This window comes from Lotus japonicus, chromosome 4 (assembly GCF_012489685.1).
Source record: "Lotus japonicus ecotype B-129 chromosome 4, LjGifu_v1.2".
Classification (NCBI taxonomy): Eukaryota; Viridiplantae; Streptophyta; class Magnoliopsida; order Fabales; family Fabaceae; genus Lotus; species Lotus japonicus.
In genome coordinates, this window is record NC_080044.1 from 16504597 (window position 1) to 16525133 (window position 20537).

General features: G+C 35.7%; 3 protein-coding genes across 4 annotated transcripts; 2 read left to right on the forward strand and 1 right to left on the reverse strand.

Moving 5' to 3' along the window:
• The first annotated feature begins 106 nt into the window (after positions 1-106).
• Positions 107-6778, forward strand: LOC130711516 (protein DA1-related 1-like). Of its 2 annotated transcripts, none has more exons than XM_057561182.1 (12): positions 107-393; positions 1474-1601; positions 1697-1787; positions 2252-2513; positions 3503-3623; positions 3731-3814; positions 4330-4449; positions 4576-4788; positions 4906-4968; positions 5085-5203; positions 5286-5344; positions 5948-6778. In XM_057561182.1, exons 2-12 carry the CDS (start codon positions 1509-1511, stop codon positions 6289-6291), a joined length of 1569 nt encoding a protein of 522 aa, XP_057417165.1. In that variant the 5' UTR covers positions 107-393; positions 1474-1508; the 3' UTR covers positions 6292-6778. The 2 variants fall into 2 exon arrangements, with proteins under 2 accessions (XP_057417165.1, XP_057417166.1); XM_057561183.1 differs by lacking the exon at positions 107-393 and adding an exon at positions 447-685.
• A 2195-nt stretch (positions 6779-8973) lies between these two features.
• On the forward strand, positions 8974-15419 carry LOC130711544 (V-type proton ATPase subunit H-like). The gene is made up of 12 exons (XM_057561217.1): positions 8974-9122; positions 9258-9329; positions 9480-9605; positions 9812-9914; positions 10000-10070; positions 10596-10663; positions 10786-10903; positions 11962-12123; positions 12524-12649; positions 12903-13028; positions 13893-14072; positions 14903-15419. The coding sequence occupies exons 2-12, from the start codon at positions 9300-9302 to the stop codon at positions 15149-15151; spliced, it is 1359 nt and encodes a 452-aa protein (XP_057417200.1). The 5' UTR covers positions 8974-9122; positions 9258-9299; the 3' UTR covers positions 15152-15419.
• A 295-nt stretch (positions 15420-15714) lies between these two features.
• On the reverse strand, positions 15715-16500 carry LOC130712382 (blue copper protein 1a-like). The gene is made up of 2 exons (XM_057562218.1): positions 16256-16500; positions 15715-16169 (listed from the first exon to the last, which is right to left on the reverse strand). Exons 1-2 carry the CDS (start codon positions 16419-16421, stop codon positions 15715-15717), a joined length of 621 nt encoding a protein of 206 aa, XP_057418201.1. The 5' UTR covers positions 16422-16500.
• Between the last annotated feature and the right edge of the window lie 4037 nt (positions 16501-20537).

Genomic DNA, 20537 nt, shown 5'->3' on the forward strand with positions numbered 1-20537 from the left:
CTTTATGGTATATTATTGACGTTTGGTAGAATGTAGTAGAAAACAATGAGAGGGTAGTACCCCACAACATGCCTGACGAAACAGTACCATTGAAATTGAAATTCAGCTCCTATTTTTTCCTAATCTATATCTATCTACCAACGCGTCTTACAGGTTGTTTTTAAAGGAAATGCAAATGAAAAAGCTTATTTTCCCTGTTGGCTTCGTTGTCCCTTTTGGCCTTTCTGTATTTGCGTAAAATTCAAGTACTCCTCTTTTCACTCTTGCACTCAAAAAGCTTATTCTGGAACCACACACAACACAGTGTGTGTGTATAGTCATTACTTTGTGGTTGACCATGCTTAAATGGGTAATACAAATTGCACTTGAGCTGGGAATTCATCTGTTTCCACTGTGAGTTCTCCACTCTGTTATATTATTCTAAAGTTTCTTTCATTTTCTGTTTTTTATCTTTGCTCTATCAAATTATCAAGCAAAGGGCCTTATGTTTGCGTTGTTTTCAATCAATAATCAATACATATAGTGGGGTTTGGTTGGTGGACGGTGTTACTTATTTATTTATTTATTTATTTCTGATGCATGTGGAATTTGAATTTCTTTTGAAGCAATTCAATTTGAGTTCATTAGTTATTAGGCTCTGTGTTTGATTGGAAATTCAAAGTTTTGCTTGTTTCCTTACTTTAAGGTTTGTTTGGTTGATTCTGATAGATGAATTAGATATGCTACTGGTTGAATATAGATATCTGTTTGTCATCTTTCTTGCGTTTTCGAATTGTCTTCAGAACAAGAACATAATCGTGGTTTTTTCTTTTCAATTCATTAGACATATTGCTAGCTAGCTTCCTGCCAAGCCATACCATAATTATTTTGTGGAATATCTCCGTTTCATTTAGTTTTTCTATATATAATCCGATTTGTGGTATTCGCGTAGTGCTGATATCAAATAGACACCGAGAGTGAGAAAGAAAGGGGGAAACTAAGAAGTAGTAATTGATGTAATGTATGTAATAAGAGACATAGAGAGAAAATGAGGTGTATGTTGGGTGTCTGTATTATTTGTATTGTATGTTTAAATATCATTACTGTATAATCCTCCCCTTTGAGGACTAGAGAAACTGGGTAGCTCGCGATTCCCACATTACATGAATGGCCCATTCTACCAAACATGGGGGCAGGTTTTTTTTTGGTCCCCTGATCTGCATGCACTTGATGTTGCATATTTCTTGCTAGTGTCAATACTTCGAAATTCAGATAGCACAGGTGGTAACCCCTTAAGTATCACTGCATGTTTTTCTTGTTACATTTATTTTGAATTTTTTTTTATGAATCCTAGAGAGATGTTGCTCCAACATATAAAGATTGAACTTGAGGCTCACTTGTAGTTTCTGGACATGCTTAATTATTCTGTGGAACTTTCTGTGTAATTGTAGTATATTTTCTTACCTATTTGTGCGTTGTGGTAATAAATTTCAGGTAAGGGCTTGCCAACCTGCAGCAAATAAGATTGCATGGGTTGGTTTACCAAGTTGCTTAAGGGTTCCAACCATAAATCTTCAAGTCGACGATATCATGGATATGAAGATGACAGAGATTCGAATAATGTAATAACAGTTTCTGCTTCTGGTTAGAAAACTATTTCTTTTCAGACTTAAAAGGGAGATTGGCTGAAGTTGTAATAGTGGCAAACTGAGTGCAGGATGATTTGACGGATATTGAGAGAGAAGAAATTGATCGTGCCATCGCACTCTCTCTTTCAGAGGAAGATCATAAAGGGAAAAAAGTTATTGGTAAGATTTATGCTTTTGCAAATCAATGGTTAAAATTATGCTTTGTGTAACTTCAATTTAGTAGAATTAATATTTGAGTGTATGAGGTATCTGTATGACTGTATCACCTTTCTGCAAAAATAATTAAATCCTGTCTTATCAGTATCACCTTTCTGGAAATTTCTATTTTAGCGTGTTCGTCATTTGTATTCTATAAAATTATTCTTTACTGATCAAAGACTGCCATGTCATTGATCAAGTATGTAATTTTAATCTGTCCACAAGAATTATCAGGATTTGTTGATTCTGGTGCTTTGCACAAATTTATACTCGAAGCACTTAACATATTTTTCATAAGGTCAGAGTCCATTGAGGAAATTCTAAAATTTCATTTGGTGCACATGTGTTTGGAAAATGATACTCCATCTTTTTCCTGCATAAGTATTTGAAAAGGACTCATGTTTTTTTGCCTCACAATACCCCAGAGGATGATTCTCAATCTGAAGATGATGAAGAACTCTGTCAACTTGATGATGAGGAAGATTGCGATGTTCAAAAAGATGACGAGGACCATCTTGCGAAAAATCAAGAGGACGATGAAGATACATGTCTCACCGAAGTTCAACTTGAGGAAGATGAACAACTTGCTAGGGCAATTCAAGAAAGTTTGAGCATTGGTTCTCCTCCTCGATCCAGCACCGACTCTTTTTTCCAACCTTTTCCACACCTCTTTCCACCTATATACAGGTAACTGTGGGGAAGATGACATCTTTATCTGTAGTTAGTGAGTCCAAAAATTTAAATAACTAAACTCCACTAATTGTGAGGGGACAAATTACTCCCCATGAGTAAATTTGATTTAATTAGACTTGCAAAAAAAAAGTCTGTTCTAACAGAAAACATTTCGAAACTTCAGAATTTCTGAATTATGCTGCATTAACACCAGTTATTTAGTAGACTAAAGATTGTTTCTTTTCCAAGTTTCTTTTGCTGCCTTTTCCTTTTATCTCTTATGGTCGATTTTTCACCTCCTTTAATCAAACATTAATTTGAAAGAATGCATAGACAATTTAGCTTTCTCTCACTTGTACATAATCAACAAAATGCTGCATGAAAAAATGACATTTTTAATGGGGATGTTTGTAGTTAGTTATTACCTTACCATAGTTGATCAAATCTAAGTAGACATAAGAAGCATAGTTTTAATGAGTGTGATATAAATAAAATTTTACTAACTTGTAAATTATGTTTTAGATATTAAATTAAATTATGCTACCAAGGAAAACTTGAGTGTTGATCTATCTGACTAGCAGATATGGACTTGGCATCTGGTAATCCTAATTTAGTAGACTGAAATTATAGTCTAAAGCACCTGATTCTGGAATGCGTTTTACGTGTGTGACCTTGGACTCTATAGTTTTTCTTGCTCTAGAAGTTCCTTTGGTTTGATAAAAAAAGATTGACTGACCGTTCTTAAAATGAACATTTGAAAACAGGGTTAATTTTGTGTGTAATATTTATGCAGTTATGCTACTTGTAAGCACTTTTGAGTTGTGCGAATAATATCTTTAGTTCTTATGTGATTGCCCAAATAAAGTTTAAATGCTCACCTCAATGTCAACAACATGGATCCAGATAGGATCATAGGAGACATCTGTTAAGTTTCCTTTTCATGAATTTTTGAATCACATATGAAAACAGAGACTAAACCTGGTTCTTGGAAAATATGCTTGCAGAATCTGTGCTGGCTGCAATGCTGAGATTGGCCATGCAAGATTTTTGACTAGCATGGGAGGTGTCTGGCATCCAGAATGTTTCTGTTGCCATGCTTGCAATCTGCCAATCACTGATCATGAGGTTATACACTTGTTTTGATTGCTAAACTGTATTCTGGAATTCAGAAATTAAGTCCTTAGTTTTTCGTGGTCCATGGTGATAATGTTTGAAACTTTATTCATTTGCAGTTTTCGTTGTCAGGAAATCGCCGTTACCATAAATCTTGCTATAAGGAGCTGCATCACCCAAGGTGTGATGTTTGCATGAACTTTGTAAGTTTTAGCAGTTGGTTTTTGCTTACAGTTCTACTTTTAGTCAATTCTTTCCTGCTTGATTTTGAAAAAAAGGCCATGTTTTAGGCTATTCAAAAAGCTTTTAACAGCTTAACACATTTTGATTATAAATATCTTGAATTATACACTAATTGTCTTATTTAAAGATTTTAATAAAATTGTAAATGAAACCATCTTTTCCTCTCTAATGGTATATTTAATGGATAGGACTATGGTATTTAGAAATATTGTGCTAGTTTTTTTCATATTGGAGTTATATTTTGACTGAATGTTTTCAATCACAATGGGCGTAAGTGCATAAGTGAAACAAAAATTGAAAAAACAAGAAAAAAAATCAGAAAGATTTAAGGTAAACACCTCAAATCCATAGTGGTACACCAATAATGTTCCGCTTCCCTCCTTTATTGAAATTAAATGTAACTGTCTGCCTCATTTTGTTCTTTCAAATTTGCAAGATATTCACTAAAATTGAATAATTGATTCTTCCATTGCAGATCCCACCAAATTCAGCTGGCCTCATTGAGTATAGAGCACATCCTTTCTGGACACAAAAATATTGTCCCTCGCATGAACGTGATGGGACTCCTCGATGTTGTAGCTGTCAAAGAATGGAGGTCAGTTATATCATCTCCCAAAACATTTCATCACATGTTACAGCCCATCCCATCCCTCACCTCACCTCTTTCTCTGTTTGTGTCTTCTTCTACATTATCTGACATGAAACTTTCCAATCAGTGCAGTCAAGGGACACAAAATATCTATTGCTTGATGATGGTCGCAAGCTGTGCCTAGAGTGTCTAGACTCAGCTATTATGGATACTCATGAATGCCAACCTCTCTATCTTGAACTACAAGATTTCTATGAAGGTTTGAATATGAAAATAGAGCAGCAAGTTCCTATGCTTTTGGTCGAGAGACAAGCACTGAATGAAGCCATGGAAGGAGAAAAGAATGTAAATGTTATTGTAACTTTCATTCATGAAATATGTCTTCATTTATCTTCTTTATATCATACTCTTTTTGTTTCCCTGATTTTGGATTGGTCTTTTTCTTTTAACTATTGAATGTAGGGTCATCACCACTTACCTGAAACTAGAGGACTTTGCTTATCAGAAGAGCACACTATCTCCACTGTAGGGATGTCTTACTCATGAATTTGTGTTGAAATATATAATTAATTCTCATATATTAATATAGGTTATTTCTGTTTATCAAGCACTGGTTTTTTATTTATTTCTTGTAATTCCAGATTTTAAGGAGACCAAGGATAGGAGCAGGTTATCAGATCATAGATATGATAACTGAACCTTTTAGGCTGATCCGTCGCAGTGAAGTAACAGCCATACTTGTTTTGTATGGCCTTCCAAGGTGCTGATTCCATCTATTTTCATTTCAACAAAGCTTACATATGAAATTCACAGGGTATAATTCAATGATTTTATATTTATAGGTTATTGACAGGATTAATCCTGACTCACGAAATGATGCATGCTTGGCTTAGGCTTAAAGGTACTATTATCTTCTTTCCTGGGATCAACACCATGTAGAAAATTTAGAGTTTTGTCTCCTTTAAAGTGAGAGAGCTACTTTAGAGGGTGAAGTAAACTATCACAACAATCGATTAAGAAATCAACGGTTGTGATTATAATCATATACTTGTATACGTATAACATACTTTGGTGTTATTTAAATCTCAAGTCTCAACCATTGATTTGTCCATTTACGGTTGAGATAGTTCACTACTTCACTTTACCCTCTAAAGTGCTGCTCTTTATAGGAGACAAATCCAAAATTCAGATTCTGTTTGGTTGCTGTTTTATAAAACCCTTTTTTAGTTTTTTAAAACATAAGAGAGAAAAACTTGGTTGATCGGAATTGTTCTAATCATTTGGCATGTTTGGATGAGGTTCTCTTTCATTAGAATCAATTCTGAAATCCATAAATGCATAAGCTACTCGGAGAAGCATCTGCCCAGAATTGATTCTGCTTTAAGAATCAATTGCAGAAGATTTCCAAGCATGCACTTAAAAACAGTTCATGTTAGTTTTTATAACTAAGATTGCAAAACATCTCAAAGATGTACTAAGTCTTGGCTCATATGTGTCTTGATAGGTTATGGCAATCTGAGTCCTGAAGTTGAAGAAGGAATTTGCCAAGTCTTGGCTCATATGTGGCTAGATTCAGAAATATATTCTGTCTCTGGAACTGATCCTGCATCGTCCTCTTCTTCTTCCTCTTCATCATCATCCTCATCATCACCTTCCTCCTTGTCATCATCAAAGAAGGGCAAACGGTCCGACTTTGAGAAGAAACTTGGTGAGTTTTTTAAACACCAGATTGAGACAGATAGCTCATCAGCTTATGGAGATGGATTTAGAATGGGTAACCAGGCTGTGCTCAAGTATGGACTTAGAAGGACCCTTGACCATATCCGAATGACTGGAACTTTTCCATAATGAAATGATGATATGATTTCTTTACCTTTACATCAACCAATATTTCAGCTTTTGGCATATAAATCATATTGTAGAATCCAAAGATACCAAAATTACATAATTCAACTCTACTATACTCAGCATAAGGAATGATTGCTGCAATTTTTTTATTTTGGGAGAAATGAGCAGTTAGTGTATACTCTGGTTTCTATATGTATCACAAAATACCTTCCAGCAGTTGAAGGTACCAAACAGATGGCGCAATTACAATACATAATGAATTTTGTACATTTATGCATTTGGTGGATATTTAATTTTTTTCCAGTCCTACTCCTTAGGATATTCCCCCTAGTTGGAGGCTGCAATTGAGAAAGCTGGTATAACAGTATTTTTATGACTTCTAACGGTTGAAACATGTAATTTAAGTGACTGTTTGTTTGAGTCACCAAAAGGTCTTTTGTGTAAACAATATTGTAGTAGAATGAATTTTATCATAGCAATTTGTCTATTACTCTATTTTCTTTTGGCAAACTTCTATTACTCTCTTTACCAAGTATCTTTCATTAGACGTGAATTTGTTAAGTTAAAGGCTTTATTAAAGTGAATTTTTTTTATGTTTCTATTTAGAAGTATGTTTAAAAATTTACTTTTATAGTAAATACAACAAGAGGAGAGGTCTCCCAAAACACAAACTTACTATGTTGTTTGAGGGCCAACTTTGTTAGTTTATCCGCAATTGCATAGTAACTTTATATGTATGGATCAATGAAACCTCTCAATCCAAGTGAAGCAGCTGCAGGATCGCTGCTATCTCTGCACTACAAATAAAAAAGAGTAAAGTACACTCACCCCCCTCAAGTTTTGTTAGAATAACACTCCACTCCATTTTTATCTAAAATCTACACCCCACCCCATTTTATATAGAGGCAAATTTAGTGACGAAAAATATTCTTCATTAATAATTAGTTATTATTTAAATTGTTAATCAATAATTTCAAAAAATATTTTCAATATAATCCAATAAATATAAAAATGAAAACATCACAGTCCTCCTCATTCTCTCAATCGCGTTCTTCCTCCGTAAATTCACAATGCAAATTCTGCAATAGCACACATGACTGGTTGACAAACCATATCTCGAACATAGCAAAACATGCTTGTGTTTTCATATTTGGTAATAATTAAATTTTAATCAAAATAATCTATTTATACCTCCAATTTTTAAAATTGGATTGTAGACCCAAAAAGCAACACAAATGGGTGAAGAAAATAGAGAAACTAAATTAAGAAATATGAAGTGGATCGGGGGTTATTAGAACCCAAGGATGCGGTGGAGCACCGTTTTTAACAAAATCCAACAACATCTTAAACCAACAAAGCGTTCGCTCACAACTTAAAGGGGTGAAGTTCACAACAAGTAGTTGAACAAGTGGCTTTGGGGATGTGCGATTCACGTTCAGGTCGCAACAAAACTTTGAGGCATGGTGGTGCCATGGGGTTTCACATTCTGTGATGGTTGTCGTCGTGTTAAAGGGAGCAAAGGTTTGGTGGTGACCGTTTGTGGTGATAAATATGATTTGGAGATAGATGAGACGTGGACTTAACAGACAGAGTTGATGGTTTTTTTAAATTTAATTTAGTAAAATTATTTTCATAAATTGATGTATGATAGTGTATATGCATTTAATTTATTTAAATTTTAACTAATTAGTAATTATTTTTTATTAGTGACGAATTTGTTTTCGTCACTAAATTTTGCCTTTATAAAAAATGGGGTGGAGTGTAGATTTTAAAAAACAATGGGGTGGAGTGTCATTCTTGCAAACCTTGAGGGGGGTGAGTGTATTTTACTCAATAAAAAATGCACACAACCCACCATGATGAAGGAGGCAAACAACCTTAGAGCAATCAGACTCACATTGAACCTTCCTAAATCATCTTTGCCAACAGAGAGACAAACCCTGTTTTATGGTCATTATCTTTGCAAGGAGAGCACCCCCATCACCCAACAGAGAAGCAAACTCGAAGAGCCAAAAGCCATGAGTATCCCTAATAACACCACTAGTTGAGCATGCACCTGAAGAAGGAAGGTAGTTGTCATCTGTATTCAATTTAACTCATTGATCTGACAGGCAGGAACAAAAGTTAGCGATGTAAGTTCGTTGAAATAAAGTTGTGGACATGATTAGAAGATCCAAGTCTTTCACTGCTGAGGAGATTGCACGTTGAACATGGGAGATGAGCCAAACAAGTTGATCTAACATCAAGTTGTTGCACTAACGCCAAATTCACCAAGCATAAGTGAGAAATGCAGCTCTTTTCACATGCTTGATCATGAACAACAACTAATCATGGAGGTTAACACCCAAGAATTCAGCCAAACCTGACGAGCATGTGGACAATCCCTAAGTAGTGCAGTATATCCTTGGATGAGCACAAACATCTCCACAAATGGGGGAATAAACTAGATTGCAACGAAAGCATTAAACATCCATAAGATTGTCGTGCAGTTGCACAGGTCGCGATCTAGCTTAAAAAAATTCGTAAAAGAAAACTACAACGTTTTAAAATAAAATGAAAATTTATTTTGTAAAACTAAATTCAAATTAATTGCCTAATAATCATTGAAGATATACGTCCCTTTCTTGCATAGAAATCTGTAAAATAGAATAAAAATAAAGAAAAATAGATAGGCACCCACGTGTCATATGGATGAACATGATTGTAAAATGGTCGTACGAGACACACTGATTTCATCTGCTTCCAAAACTGATCTATACCCAGTTTCCTATCACTTCTCTCTTTTTCTCTGCGCCAGAAATTCAAAACCCACCAAATCGCGAGCGAGCAAGGTAAAACAAACAAACCTCTCTTTCATCCTCCTCTCAATTCTCAATTCCTTTCGTTCATTTCAATTTTGCTTCATCGTCTGCTACTGTTAATTTCACTTGATTACGCTTCTTCTTCTTCAATCTTCATCATTGCAGTGTTCAAGCGAACTTCCCAAGTTCTAGGGTTCCCCAACCACCATGGACCAGGCCGAATTAACCGTCGATCAGGTTCTTCCCGATCCGTTCCCTCCCTCATTCTTCGATCTGATTCTCAAATCGCCGCTCGATTCCGTTTCAGATTTTCACTTCTTCTCGATTGCAATGTCGAATTTTACTGATTATCTCTATTCACATTGTGTTCTTGTGTTTTCTCCTTAGGTTCTCAGTAGGGATATCCCATGGGAGACTTACATGTCCACCAAGCTCATCTCAGGAACTAGCCTTCAGCTCTTACGGCGTTACGATCACCGATCAGAAAGCCACAGAGCACAGTTGCTTGATGATGTAAATTTTTATTATCAATCAATTTGCCAAACAAATCGAATTAATTATTGCTGTCCTTTTCGCGATTTTTAAGTGAGATTAATTTCTATGCACTGACAACAGTGTAAATAATTGCAAATTTCATTTGAATTTTGAAGTAGGTTTGATTTCTGATTCTTCTGTTTGCTGTTTAGTGGTGTTGAGAATTCAACTTTGTTGTGTGGCAGGATGGTCCTGCTTATGTTCGCGTCTTTATTCATGTTTTGCGCGATATTTTCAAAGAAGATACAGTGGAGTATGTTTTGGCACTGATAGATGAAATGCTTACTGGTAATTGTTGGAATTGGCCATGTTTTTCTTACTTTGTCTGTTGTCAGTAGTGGCATAGCCTTTAAATTGTCATCCTTCTTCGCAGCAAACCCGAAGAGAGCAAGACTTTTTCATGACAGCGCTCTTGCAGATGAAGATACTTATGAGCCTTTCCTAAGTTAAGTACTTACAGAGATGTGTTTTTGTTCTGCATATTGGTTATGGATTTTCTCCGTTTTGGAGTTGATGGAAGCTGAAACACATTGTATTAGTTATCTATTATGCTTCATGATGTTATTTTTTTCCGATTTAATTTCTTATTATTTTAAATTTTTACCATTTGTTTTGAATAGAATATAGTTGTTGTGATGGCTATCACTACAGCCAAACTTTTACAAAAGATTTCTTTTGCCGCGGGTTGACATCTTGGTTCAACCATTGATGACCATATATCTGCTTTGGATGGAACATACCTTTCTCTTTACTTGGAACAGAGACTGAGAGTCTCATAATTGTTTCTTCCACATTTGTATTTTTATTTTCAGTTTATTTTTACCACTTAGATGAGAAAAAGCTGTATATTCTTGTCATCTAGATGATGTATCTGATTTTTTTTTTTACTTTGACTATTTTATTTGGATGTTTAAGATCCTTGATTATGGAAATACAAAAAGTAAAAACTAACAATATTGTCGGTCTTTCAGATTGCTTCGGAAAGGAAATTGGTTCATACAAGAGAAAAGTTGTAAGATCCTTGCCTTAATAGCTAGGTAATACAAAAATGAGGTGTTCTCACATTCTAATTCAAAAACATCTGACTTAAATGAATTAGCGTCGTGTTGTATAAGTTACTTTTCAGTTATTGCGAAATTTCACCCTTTTCTGATTATAGTGCCAGGCCAAAAAATCAGAAAGAGATTGCTTCGAATAGAGAAGCATCAAACGAAAAGAAACCATTTACCTCTATTGATGATGTTTTAATAGGATTGGTGAAATGGCTTTGTGAGCAGGTATTTGATACTGAAACTGTTCCCTTTTTCTCATCCATAAACTTTTCATTAGCTGATAGTCTTGGGTTTGTGAACGGTGTTATCAATTTGAGATATATAAGGTCATTGCTAGATAAAGATGTTTACTTCTGAAAGAGAAAGCTAAACATTTTGAGCTTACTATTTAAATATATGCTAGCATTTTATATCATTATATGAAGATCAATTGTACATTGGAAGAGTCATTTGTGATGTGTGTTTGTGTATAGAAAAATGTCCAAATTTACACTTATGTGACATGATGATGGCTTTTTCTCTTTCTAAATTTAAGAAGTGTATGAATAGATGTTAAGAACTGTAATTACATTAGATGGGTGAAAGAGATGGGCCTCCAGTTAATTTTAAATTACAGTTTTTAGTTTTCCTTTGGTTTCAAGTACTAAAATAAACCAAACTCTGGGTTTTCTTTTCTTTTTTCTTTTTTTTGGGGGGGGGGGGGGGGGGTTTAAGATGCCAAATGAGAGAATTTTCTGAAGTTGCCTAACGGACATGAGAAGCTGTTAGCCCTTACTCCAATCCTGTACAGATTTGAGCAAGATAAGCTTTAGCATGCTCTATAGAAGCATAGTATCGCTCTCAGTAGATGAAACCAGGGTCGTTAATGGCAGATAGCGTAGTGTAGCGGCAAGCCCAAAAAACGCTATTTCGAGCGCTATTGCGGCGCTATAGCAGCAAATAGCGGTGAATAGTGGAGTAGCGGTGAACCCCCAGGGCGCTACGCTATAGGCTATTGCGCCGCTATAGCGCGCTATTAACAAGCCTGGATGAAACACTTACAAAAGTTCACGAACATGTCACGTTTTCTGAAGTTGAAAACTTAGGCTATACATTGGACTACAGGAGCACTTAAACCAGATGTGCTCATTCATAGACTCAAATCAACAAGAAGTTTACAAGATGTTTCACATGAAAATAAAAAATGCATGTTAAAATTCAAAGATTTTATGAGGCGCAATTCTATGATGACACGTATAACAAAATCGCATGCTTGTCTGAGTAAGTGATTATTTTATCTGTAGCTGAAGAAACCTTCTCATCCCACCCGTGGAGTGCCAACTGCTATCAATTGCCTAGCAACACTACTTAAGGAACCTATCGTTAGGTCTTCCTTCGTCCAAGCAGATGGGGTCAAGTTGCTTGTTCCATTGATTTCTCCAGCATCCACTCAACAGTCTATTCAGGTAAGTTTGCCAGATTCCCTAGCTCTGAGAATATGAAGTTCTGAATAAGTAGATTGTTCTTCAGTTGACCCATATGAATTCTGCTAATAGATGCTAGGGTAAGCTGTAAGAATGATGTATCTAGTTATCTTATGACTGTAATTCTTTCTGGAAATCAGAAGCCTTCACTGGATCTATTAATAGATGACTAAACTAAACTAAACAATAACATGCTAAGTTCATCTGGTCAAATACTTACTTCTTTTTTATGAAGAAGAATGGCAGCTTGGTACCTGGGGATTCCAGATTTGTTGGCTTCTAAATTTACTTATCAACAAAATTATTACTTATACAGTTCACAGCATCATTGCACTTACGTGGGAAATAAAGGGAAATTAATTGAGAATTTCCTTTGTAACAGCTTCTTTATGAAACATGTCTCTGCATATGGCTCTTGTCCTATTTCGAGCCGGCAATTGAATATCTGGCTACTTCAAGGACCCTTCCGAGACTTATTGATGTTGTTAAGAGCACTACAAAAGAGAAGGTATAGCTGATTTATTGAGTTTATATTTGTCTCATTTTATCTTTTAAACAAATGTCGTTCACACGATTCTTTTTCTTAACTGGTAATATTATATTATTAGTTAATAGTTATATGATAGCTGGTAGCAGCATTTGTATTATCTTTTTGTTTTATGCTCATCCATGCCGTTGGTAGCAACTAGCAAGTTGAGGTTTAAAAATTTTTCTGGCATAAAAGTCTAATGTTAGCACAATTGTTTTGCCTATTTTGGTAGGTTGTTAGAGTTGTTGTCTTGACTCTTAGAAACTTGCTTTCAAAAGGGACGTTGGGTGCTCAGATGGTGGACCTTCAGCTTCCACAAGTTGTTCAGAGTTTAAAAGCACAAGCTTGGAGTGATGAGGTGAGAGAATAAAAGACCTACATAAACTTAACTCCTGAAACTTTGCTTGTGCAAATTGAATTAAAATATAATAGGTTGCAGAGTTTAACCACTGGAGGTGATTTTTTTATGTATTTTTTAGCATTGTTGAGGTACTTGCAGTCATAACTTTTTTTCCCTTTTTTAGTATTGTGAGTGCAATCGTGACATCTGATGTAGTTAGGACTTAGGATATTTGCAATGATATTTATCATTTACTGGATTTCTGTCATACTGTGCATGTGGTACTGATTTGTTAAATACAATTGTCTTTTTACATGTCACATCACGTTATGCATTTCAATAGAAAAGGAAAAATCTGATGGACTTCTCATAACTCATTGTAATGATAGGATCCTCTCACCCAATAATTTATTGCCAGTCAAAACTCAAAAGTTTACATATGACTTAACAATGTGGTAGATGAAATTGGATTGCTTAATAATGGTAAAGCTTTGACACATAGTATCCATCAACTCTCTTGCATTTCTTCCATGACAACAACAACTTATCCTTCTCTTGTTTCAATATGCATTTCCTGCTCAAGCATACATGAACATTCATGCATTTACCAACTTGAATGCACATTGATGGAAGTTGACCAAATACCCTTTCTATCAGCTCTTCTGCATGAATTGGCGTTAGTTATGGTTGATCATTATATATTTCTACTTTGTTCTTGTAATATTGGTATTTTACATGTCTTGATGTTTCTCACTTTATGTTAAATTGCAAATGCAAAATAGTGGGATGTTATTTTAAACTTCAATTGTCACATTTTCTTTCGAAGATTCTATCTCTCGTTGCTTTCCCAACACTTCTATTGATTAAGCAAGTTTATCATAGGACTTGCTTGAGGCGCTGAATTCCCTGGAAGAAGGGCTTAAGGATAACATCAAGAAACTAAGTTCTTTTGATAAGTACAAGCAAGAAGTTCTTCTTGGCAATCTGGATTGGTCTCCCATGCACAAGGATCTCATATTTTGGCGAGAAAATGTCACCAATTTTGAAGAGAATGATTTCCAGGTAACTGCTTTATCTCTTCCTTTTTTAATTCGATGCAATTTTTATTTAAATACCCCTAATATTTTAGACTTCAAAAAAGAAAAACAAAAAACTAAAGGATTTCAGCTAGTGGAGCCTTGTTGTGATAGTATAAACAAGGATAGTGTCTTTCAAGGAAAAGATCGTGTAATTCGATTTTGATTACGGTGATATGACTTTTCAAGTGATAGTTTTTAACATCATTAGGATGCAATGTAATGTCATGAAAATAAACAGTAAATGGACAAATTTATTCTTTATGGAGCCTTATATGTTCACAGCTTGCAGAATCTCCATTTTCTCATTGACTTAACCCTATTGGCGAAGAGATTAAATCTGTTTTATTGATTTATTTTGTAAATGTTTTGTGGGGATGAGTCTGAAGAGAAGGTATAACAGGTCAAAGATGTCAGGTGGTCCAAAATATAAACAAAAATCTTTAAGGTACTTTTGGAGAACATCCGGAGACATGGAAAGGATCAATTGATTCTGTCTGGGGTCTTGTTGTTTCGATAATATGTTACAAGATTTGTTCTTCTACAAGAAATGAAGACAACATTTGGTTTTTAGTGTCATCTAAAAGAAGCAAAATATGTTGCACTACATTGATTTTGATCAGAAACATTGTAAATGGATTTTAAAATATTATGTTCCTGTGAGGGTAGAAACCTTCGTAGATGCTGTTCCTTCTTGCCATTTAGCAATGAAATAAGAAACACAGAAAAAACACTAGTTCTAGTGCAATTCTTAATTCTTTATCTTCTCTCAAACATTCATATATTAGTTATTGATAGTATCTTCATCTTTTGCAGATCGTAAGGGTCCTAATAACAATTTTGGACTCGTCCAATGATCCAAGGACTCTGGCTGTTGCATGCTTTGACCTTTCACAGTTTGTCCAGTACCATCCATCTGGGCGGATTATTGTGGCCGACCTCAAAGCCAAGGAACGGGTGATGAAACTTATGAATCATGAGAGTGCTGAGGTTACTAAGAATGCACTGCTCTGCATCCAACGGCTTTTCTTAGGGGCTAAGTATGCAAGCTTCTTGCAGGCTTAGATCTATTGCTCAATTGCCGGCAACGTTTCATCTGCCTCACAAATGGGATCGACTTTCCCGTGTACAAGGTTTATTCATTGTTTTAGCGAGTAATTTATTGTTTATGGCCATTAAGTGTCCAGTTCGAGCAGTAGAAGAAATTTGATGCCAGAAATAAGCATTCTCTGCTATTGAATAAATCAAGTTTTGTAACTTTATACTCAAAGTTGTGCTACAAGCCTGTAGGTATGTTAAACTTTTTATAAATAAAATTTCTCGTTGATATGGATTTGTAATTTCTTGAAAAATGAGCTACTTGCATATGAGCTCACGGCCATTATGCAGTGCACTTGTCTTAAAAAAGGCAATTATATAAAACATAAAAATAAAAGGACTTTGACAGGAAACAAGAGGTCATTCTTACGTGGGGTTTGTTTCCTAACAAAAAATAATTTGCCTAAACAAATAAATGAAAATAATAATGAAGGGGTTAATTATTATTAACCAGACAAAAAATAACCCCTTATTGAAAAAGCACACATGAATTGAGAATTTGAGAACCAACAGCAGATTGCTATTGAATATTACTGAAATATTTTGAATAGCTTCTTCGGCTTCCATCGACCGAAGTGGGAAACAGTAGCAGTCCATGGTGCTGGTGCGGGTGCAGGTGTTAGTACTACTTCAGCAGATACAGTAACGGGAGCAGTCCATGGTGCTGGTGCGGGTGCAGGCGTTAGTGCTACTTCAGCAAGTACAGCTGCTGGTGCGGGTGTAGGTGTTAGTGCTACTTCACCAAGTACAGGTGAAGGTGAAGGAGACCACGCTGCTTCTGGTGGAAGCACAATTATGACAAGCTTTTGGCCAGATTTGCAGTGGTCACCAACACCAGAAATGTACCATCTTCTGCCACTGCTTGTCAATACGATCGTATCATGTCCACTGCTCCACACTTGTGCTGTTGAAGGAACCGAGCATTTCACAAAGTCAGTTCCATTCACCCTGATCACATTGTCCTTCCAAGCAGGATACTTGAATGCTGCAAATTAATAAAAAAGAAAAATATCACAAACAATTTGAAGTTATGAACTTGACCACGGGAGAATATGAGTTGAATGAGCTTACTAAGTGTGTCCCCAACACGAAAGACCTTGTTTGCTGCCCAAGCTTTATAATCAAACCAAGTTGTCCAGCCATTGTCATCCCCAACCACGAAATCTTTTGCCACAGCTACGGTTGAGAAGATGGTTGCAGTTAGAGCAACTAGGATGAGGGCACGAGAAAGAGCCATGCTTGATGACTCACTGTATGAATTATTATAGCTCTTGCTCTGTTTTGGTTACATATGATACTGATTCAATGCCAACATATATATAATTTTGGTGCGGGGCTTTCCAAAGCTATAGATTAGAGTTGTCATTGACGGCTAACTGGCTAAGGACGGCATAGAAAAATTTGAATATTAGTTAATATAGTTGGGATCTTATAGTAAACAACGTAATAATGTAATTATACGGTGAATAATAAAGGTGTTTGTACATTTTGTTCATGAACTTTTACAAGCCTGTGAATCAGGTAGATATTAAGGGAGGCCGTGTGGTAAATCTACTGTTTTCCAATATTTTCCTTTGACACTATTCAACGTGGCATCTATATTGAAGAACTTCCCATTGTAAAACAAAATGAGTCTACTTGTTTGTAGTAAACAATTGCTTAAAAATACGATTGTAAGAATTGTTTGTACTTACAACAAACCACTTCATGTTGTACTTGGGCGAAAAAACAATCCACTTCCAATAATTCAAAACAGGGGCGGACCCACGTTGAGCTGAGGGAGTTCAACTGAAACCCTGAAAAAAAAATCCTACTTACCCCTTAAGAGTGATTTTTTTTGAACCCCCCGAAATTTGAAAATTGCACCCAGGTCCCAGGGCCCACACTCACTCCTCAGTCCAGTGTTTTAAAACTCGGCTCGGTCATCGACTCGGTCGAGGTACTGAGTCAATGAGTCACTGGTCGGACCAGTGGGTCAATGAGCGGACTGCTTGACTCGGTGTGTAATAAAAAAAATTAAAATTAGTAATATTAGCTAACAATAATTAATAAATTCATACTCAAAATTTTAAAATCCTTACTACTACACAAAAATTTATATTTGATTACAGTATGTATTATATAAATTTAATAAAATGTATACTTTTACCACTAATATTAACTTGGAGTAGTGGTAAGACATTGATGCAATTCCTCCCAAGTCATGGGTTCAAATCCTGGCTACTACAATAGTTTTTAGATGACCTTCAATTATTCACCTTAACACAAAAAAGACATTAATTATCCAATAACATTAATTATCTTGATTATTTGACCATAAACTTTCAATCTACCAACATTAGTTATCTTGATTACAAAAAAGACATTAATTATCCAATAACATTGATGATCCTGCACGTTCATAAACATTGATGATCCTGATTAAAAAAAGACATCAATTATCCATAAATGTATGTATTCCAAAAAAAAAAATCGAATTTTCCAGAAGAAAAAAAAAATTGGTGACTCGCCGGTCCAACCAAAAACCGGCCGAGTCACCGGTTCAATCATCAAACCGGTCGAGTCAATCCGGTTTTCACCGGTTCCATTGCAACTCCGATCTGCTGAACGGCTCGGACCGGTCAGGTGACCGAATCCCGGTCCAGCAAGTCGAACCGGCCGGTCCGAGCCGAGTTTTAAAACTATGCCTCAGTCCTCACGGTCTCACTCCTCTCTCTCTCTCTCCCTCACGCACTCACTCACGGTCTCACCTCACGATCCAGTTCGAGTTCCCACTTCCCACCGGCCACCACCACCGATCCACCACCGGGCGACGCACCTCCGGCCACCACCACGGTACCACTAGGCCCCAGCCACCACCACTCATTCACGTTCTCTGTTCCACTCCTTTCTCTCTCTCACGCACTCATCATTCATCAACGCTGCAAGCCTACAACCCACCAGCCACCACGCCACCAGTCCACCACCACCGCCCACCGGCGGCCGCCAACGCACCACCACTCTCTCTCTCTGCTGCTGTTGAAGCTTGAAGGTTAGTTAGGAATTGAAAACCCCCAAATTGAAAAACCCCAAATTGAAAACCTAAACCCCCAAATTGAAATGTGAAGTGAAGGGAAATTGAAACCCCAACTCTCTCTCTTTCTGCTGCTGTTGAAGCTTGAAAGTTAGGAATTGAGTTTAGTTTGTGTATATGAAATTAAAAGCTTGAAAGTTAGAAATTGAAAACCCAGCAATTGCTTTTCCTTTTGCTGAATTAAGTTTGTGTATATGAAATTGAAGTGAAATGAGACTGGGTTTTAATTTAGCAATTGCTGATGATGTAGGAATTGAGTTTAGTTTATTTAGCATAAGCTTGTTGTCCTGACGTAGGAATTGAGTTATAAGCTTGTTGTCTTGCTTTTACTTTTGCTGAATTTAGCAATTGCTGATGTAGTAACTGGTTTGATTTAGTCATTTAGTAACTGGTTTTATATCTGAGATTGAAATGGTTTGATTAAGTAATTGGTTTGAGGTTGGAACTTGGAATGTGAAGGGAATTAGGGAAATGATTTCAAATGGTATTTTGTGATTTCTGATAGAGGAACTTAATTGTCAATTCTAGTCTTTCCAAACTTCTTTCCTGTTTTATTTATGGTAATACTAGGTAGGTAATGGTCTCTTGTAGAATTGTAATTGCATATATGAGTTCAATGCTATCCTAGAGTGGTGAATAAGCTGCTGAATTTGCTGCTGGTTTATGGTTTGACAGGTTGCTGGTTTTTGACAATCTTTCACTGGTGGATCTTAAGTCTTATTTTGGTTGGAATACTATTAGTATAGCTCTCTTTTTTGACATTTAGTAGTGCTGTACCTTGTTGTACCCATCTGTTATGTTGGTTGAGGCACAACCTCCTTGTGAGCTTTTGTGCGTTTGACAGTTCTTTTTCCATAGTTAGCTTTTGGATAATTTTCTTTCTCTTTTGTAAATGGTTGGAGTACCATAGTACTCCCTTTCAATATCAATTTTGGCTTATCTAAAAAAAAAGTTTCTTGTTTTCAAGATTTTCCCCTTCAATACCAAGTTCAAATTTATATTTTCATTTCAACTTTTATTCACAGATATAAATTGCCAACGTCCTTAATATTAGAAAAAATATGTTTAATATCTTCTAAAAAATATGTTTCATTTACTGGAATAGTTATAGTGTTGCCTATATTGAAAAGTTATAGTGTTGCCTATATTGAAAAGAATTGATTTGACCATTATTTGTTTTTGATGTTCTTTTACTTGATGCACATGAGAAATTGAGTTAGAACTGAAAATACATTGACTAATTGATTGTGTTGAGCTGCAAGCATTATGGTTTTGTTGATTTATAAATAATGGCATGGACAAGGGGAAGAGAAATGAGGAAATATTAGAGGGTGAAGAGGGTCCAAAACCAAAATACCAAAATAGCTAAAGTAACTTGCCATTCCAATTGGCAGCTCAATTGTTTGTATATGCAAGCTGCTGTGAATTAGCCTGTTGTGATATGAATCAAAGCTGATATGATGTATAAACATATTACAGTTGTTTTTAATTATATTTTTATCGATGTGCTCAATTGAAAAATTTGACCCCCTAACCCCGGAGTCCTGGATCCGCCATTAATTCAAAATACGATTACTTGGGTGTTGTTTGACCAAATATGGGCCAAGATGCAATTGACGTTATGAGTTTTGAAAAGAGAAACGCCAGTTAGGACGTAACACATAGGTTTTCGCTACTAGTTTGATAATCTTAGGTTTTATTTCATTCGTTGAAGATGAAAGGTTGTATTAAAGAAGAATTACTACAATCACTAAAAGGTAGACTAACTCACGAAAGAAAGATAGAACCAGAAGCAGAAAAAGAAGAGTGAGGAGAATTCATGGAGATGGACTCATTTCCAATTTCAAACGTGCTAAAATTTAAGATTCGAATAAATATCTCAAATATATTACCTTCCCTAAATCCCGGCTTGGTTCCTTTTTTAAATCCACTTTGAACGCAAAGTTTCTTCCTTATCGGGTATTTCCTTCGTCGACTAAGCTCTTGAACCAGCTAACAACTTATGCAATGTTTAATTAACTTCTCCTGGGTTCTAGCAGTTATAAATTGCCCAATATTTTGGTGTTAATACTTTCTAAGACAGACATGACGTTATTTATTCGACTGTTTATTCATTTCATTAGTCGCTTTTTTCTTCCCTTAGTAAGTTTCAAACCGTACCCCATTCACTTCTCAATGATGGCTACCTAAGAGTTTTTTTGAAGTGTCTTATAAACCTACATTGAGAAATAAAATATATTTTTCAAGCAATTGTTTTAATTATGAAATTATTACATTTTG

What these genes read in the sequence shown, in the direction of transcription:
- LOC130711516 (XM_057561182.1), top strand. Translation starts at nt 1,509, where the DNA reads ATGGGTTGGTTTACCAAGTTGCTTAAGGGTTCCAACCATAAATCTTCA. An exon ending in TGCCAATCACTGATCATGAG is followed by an intron (nt 3,624 to 3,730) that starts GTTATACACTTG and finishes ATTCATTTGCAG; the next exon opens with TTTTCGTTGTCAGGAAATCG. An exon ending in AAGAGCACACTATCTCCACT is followed by an intron (nt 4,969 to 5,084) that starts GTAGGGATGTCT and finishes TTGTAATTCCAG; the next exon opens with ATTTTAAGGAGACCAAGGAT.
- LOC130711544 (XM_057561217.1), top strand. Translation starts at nt 9,300, where the DNA reads ATGGACCAGGCCGAATTAACCGTCGATCAG. An exon ending in GAGCACAGTTGCTTGATGAT is followed by an intron (nt 9,606 to 9,811) that starts GTAAATTTTTAT and finishes GTTGTGTGGCAG; the next exon opens with GATGGTCCTGCTTATGTTCG. An exon ending in CCACTCAACAGTCTATTCAG is followed by an intron (nt 12,124 to 12,523) that starts GTAAGTTTGCCA and finishes CCTTTGTAACAG; the next exon opens with CTTCTTTATGAAACATGTCT.
- LOC130712382 (XM_057562218.1), bottom strand. Translation starts at nt 16,421, where the DNA reads ATGGCTCTTTCTCGTGCCCTCATCCTAGTTGCTCTAACTGCAACCATC. An exon ending in TCGTGTTGGGGACACACTTA is followed by an intron (nt 16,170 to 16,255) that starts GTAAGCTCATTC and finishes ATTAATTTGCAG; the next exon opens with CATTCAAGTATCCTGCTTGG.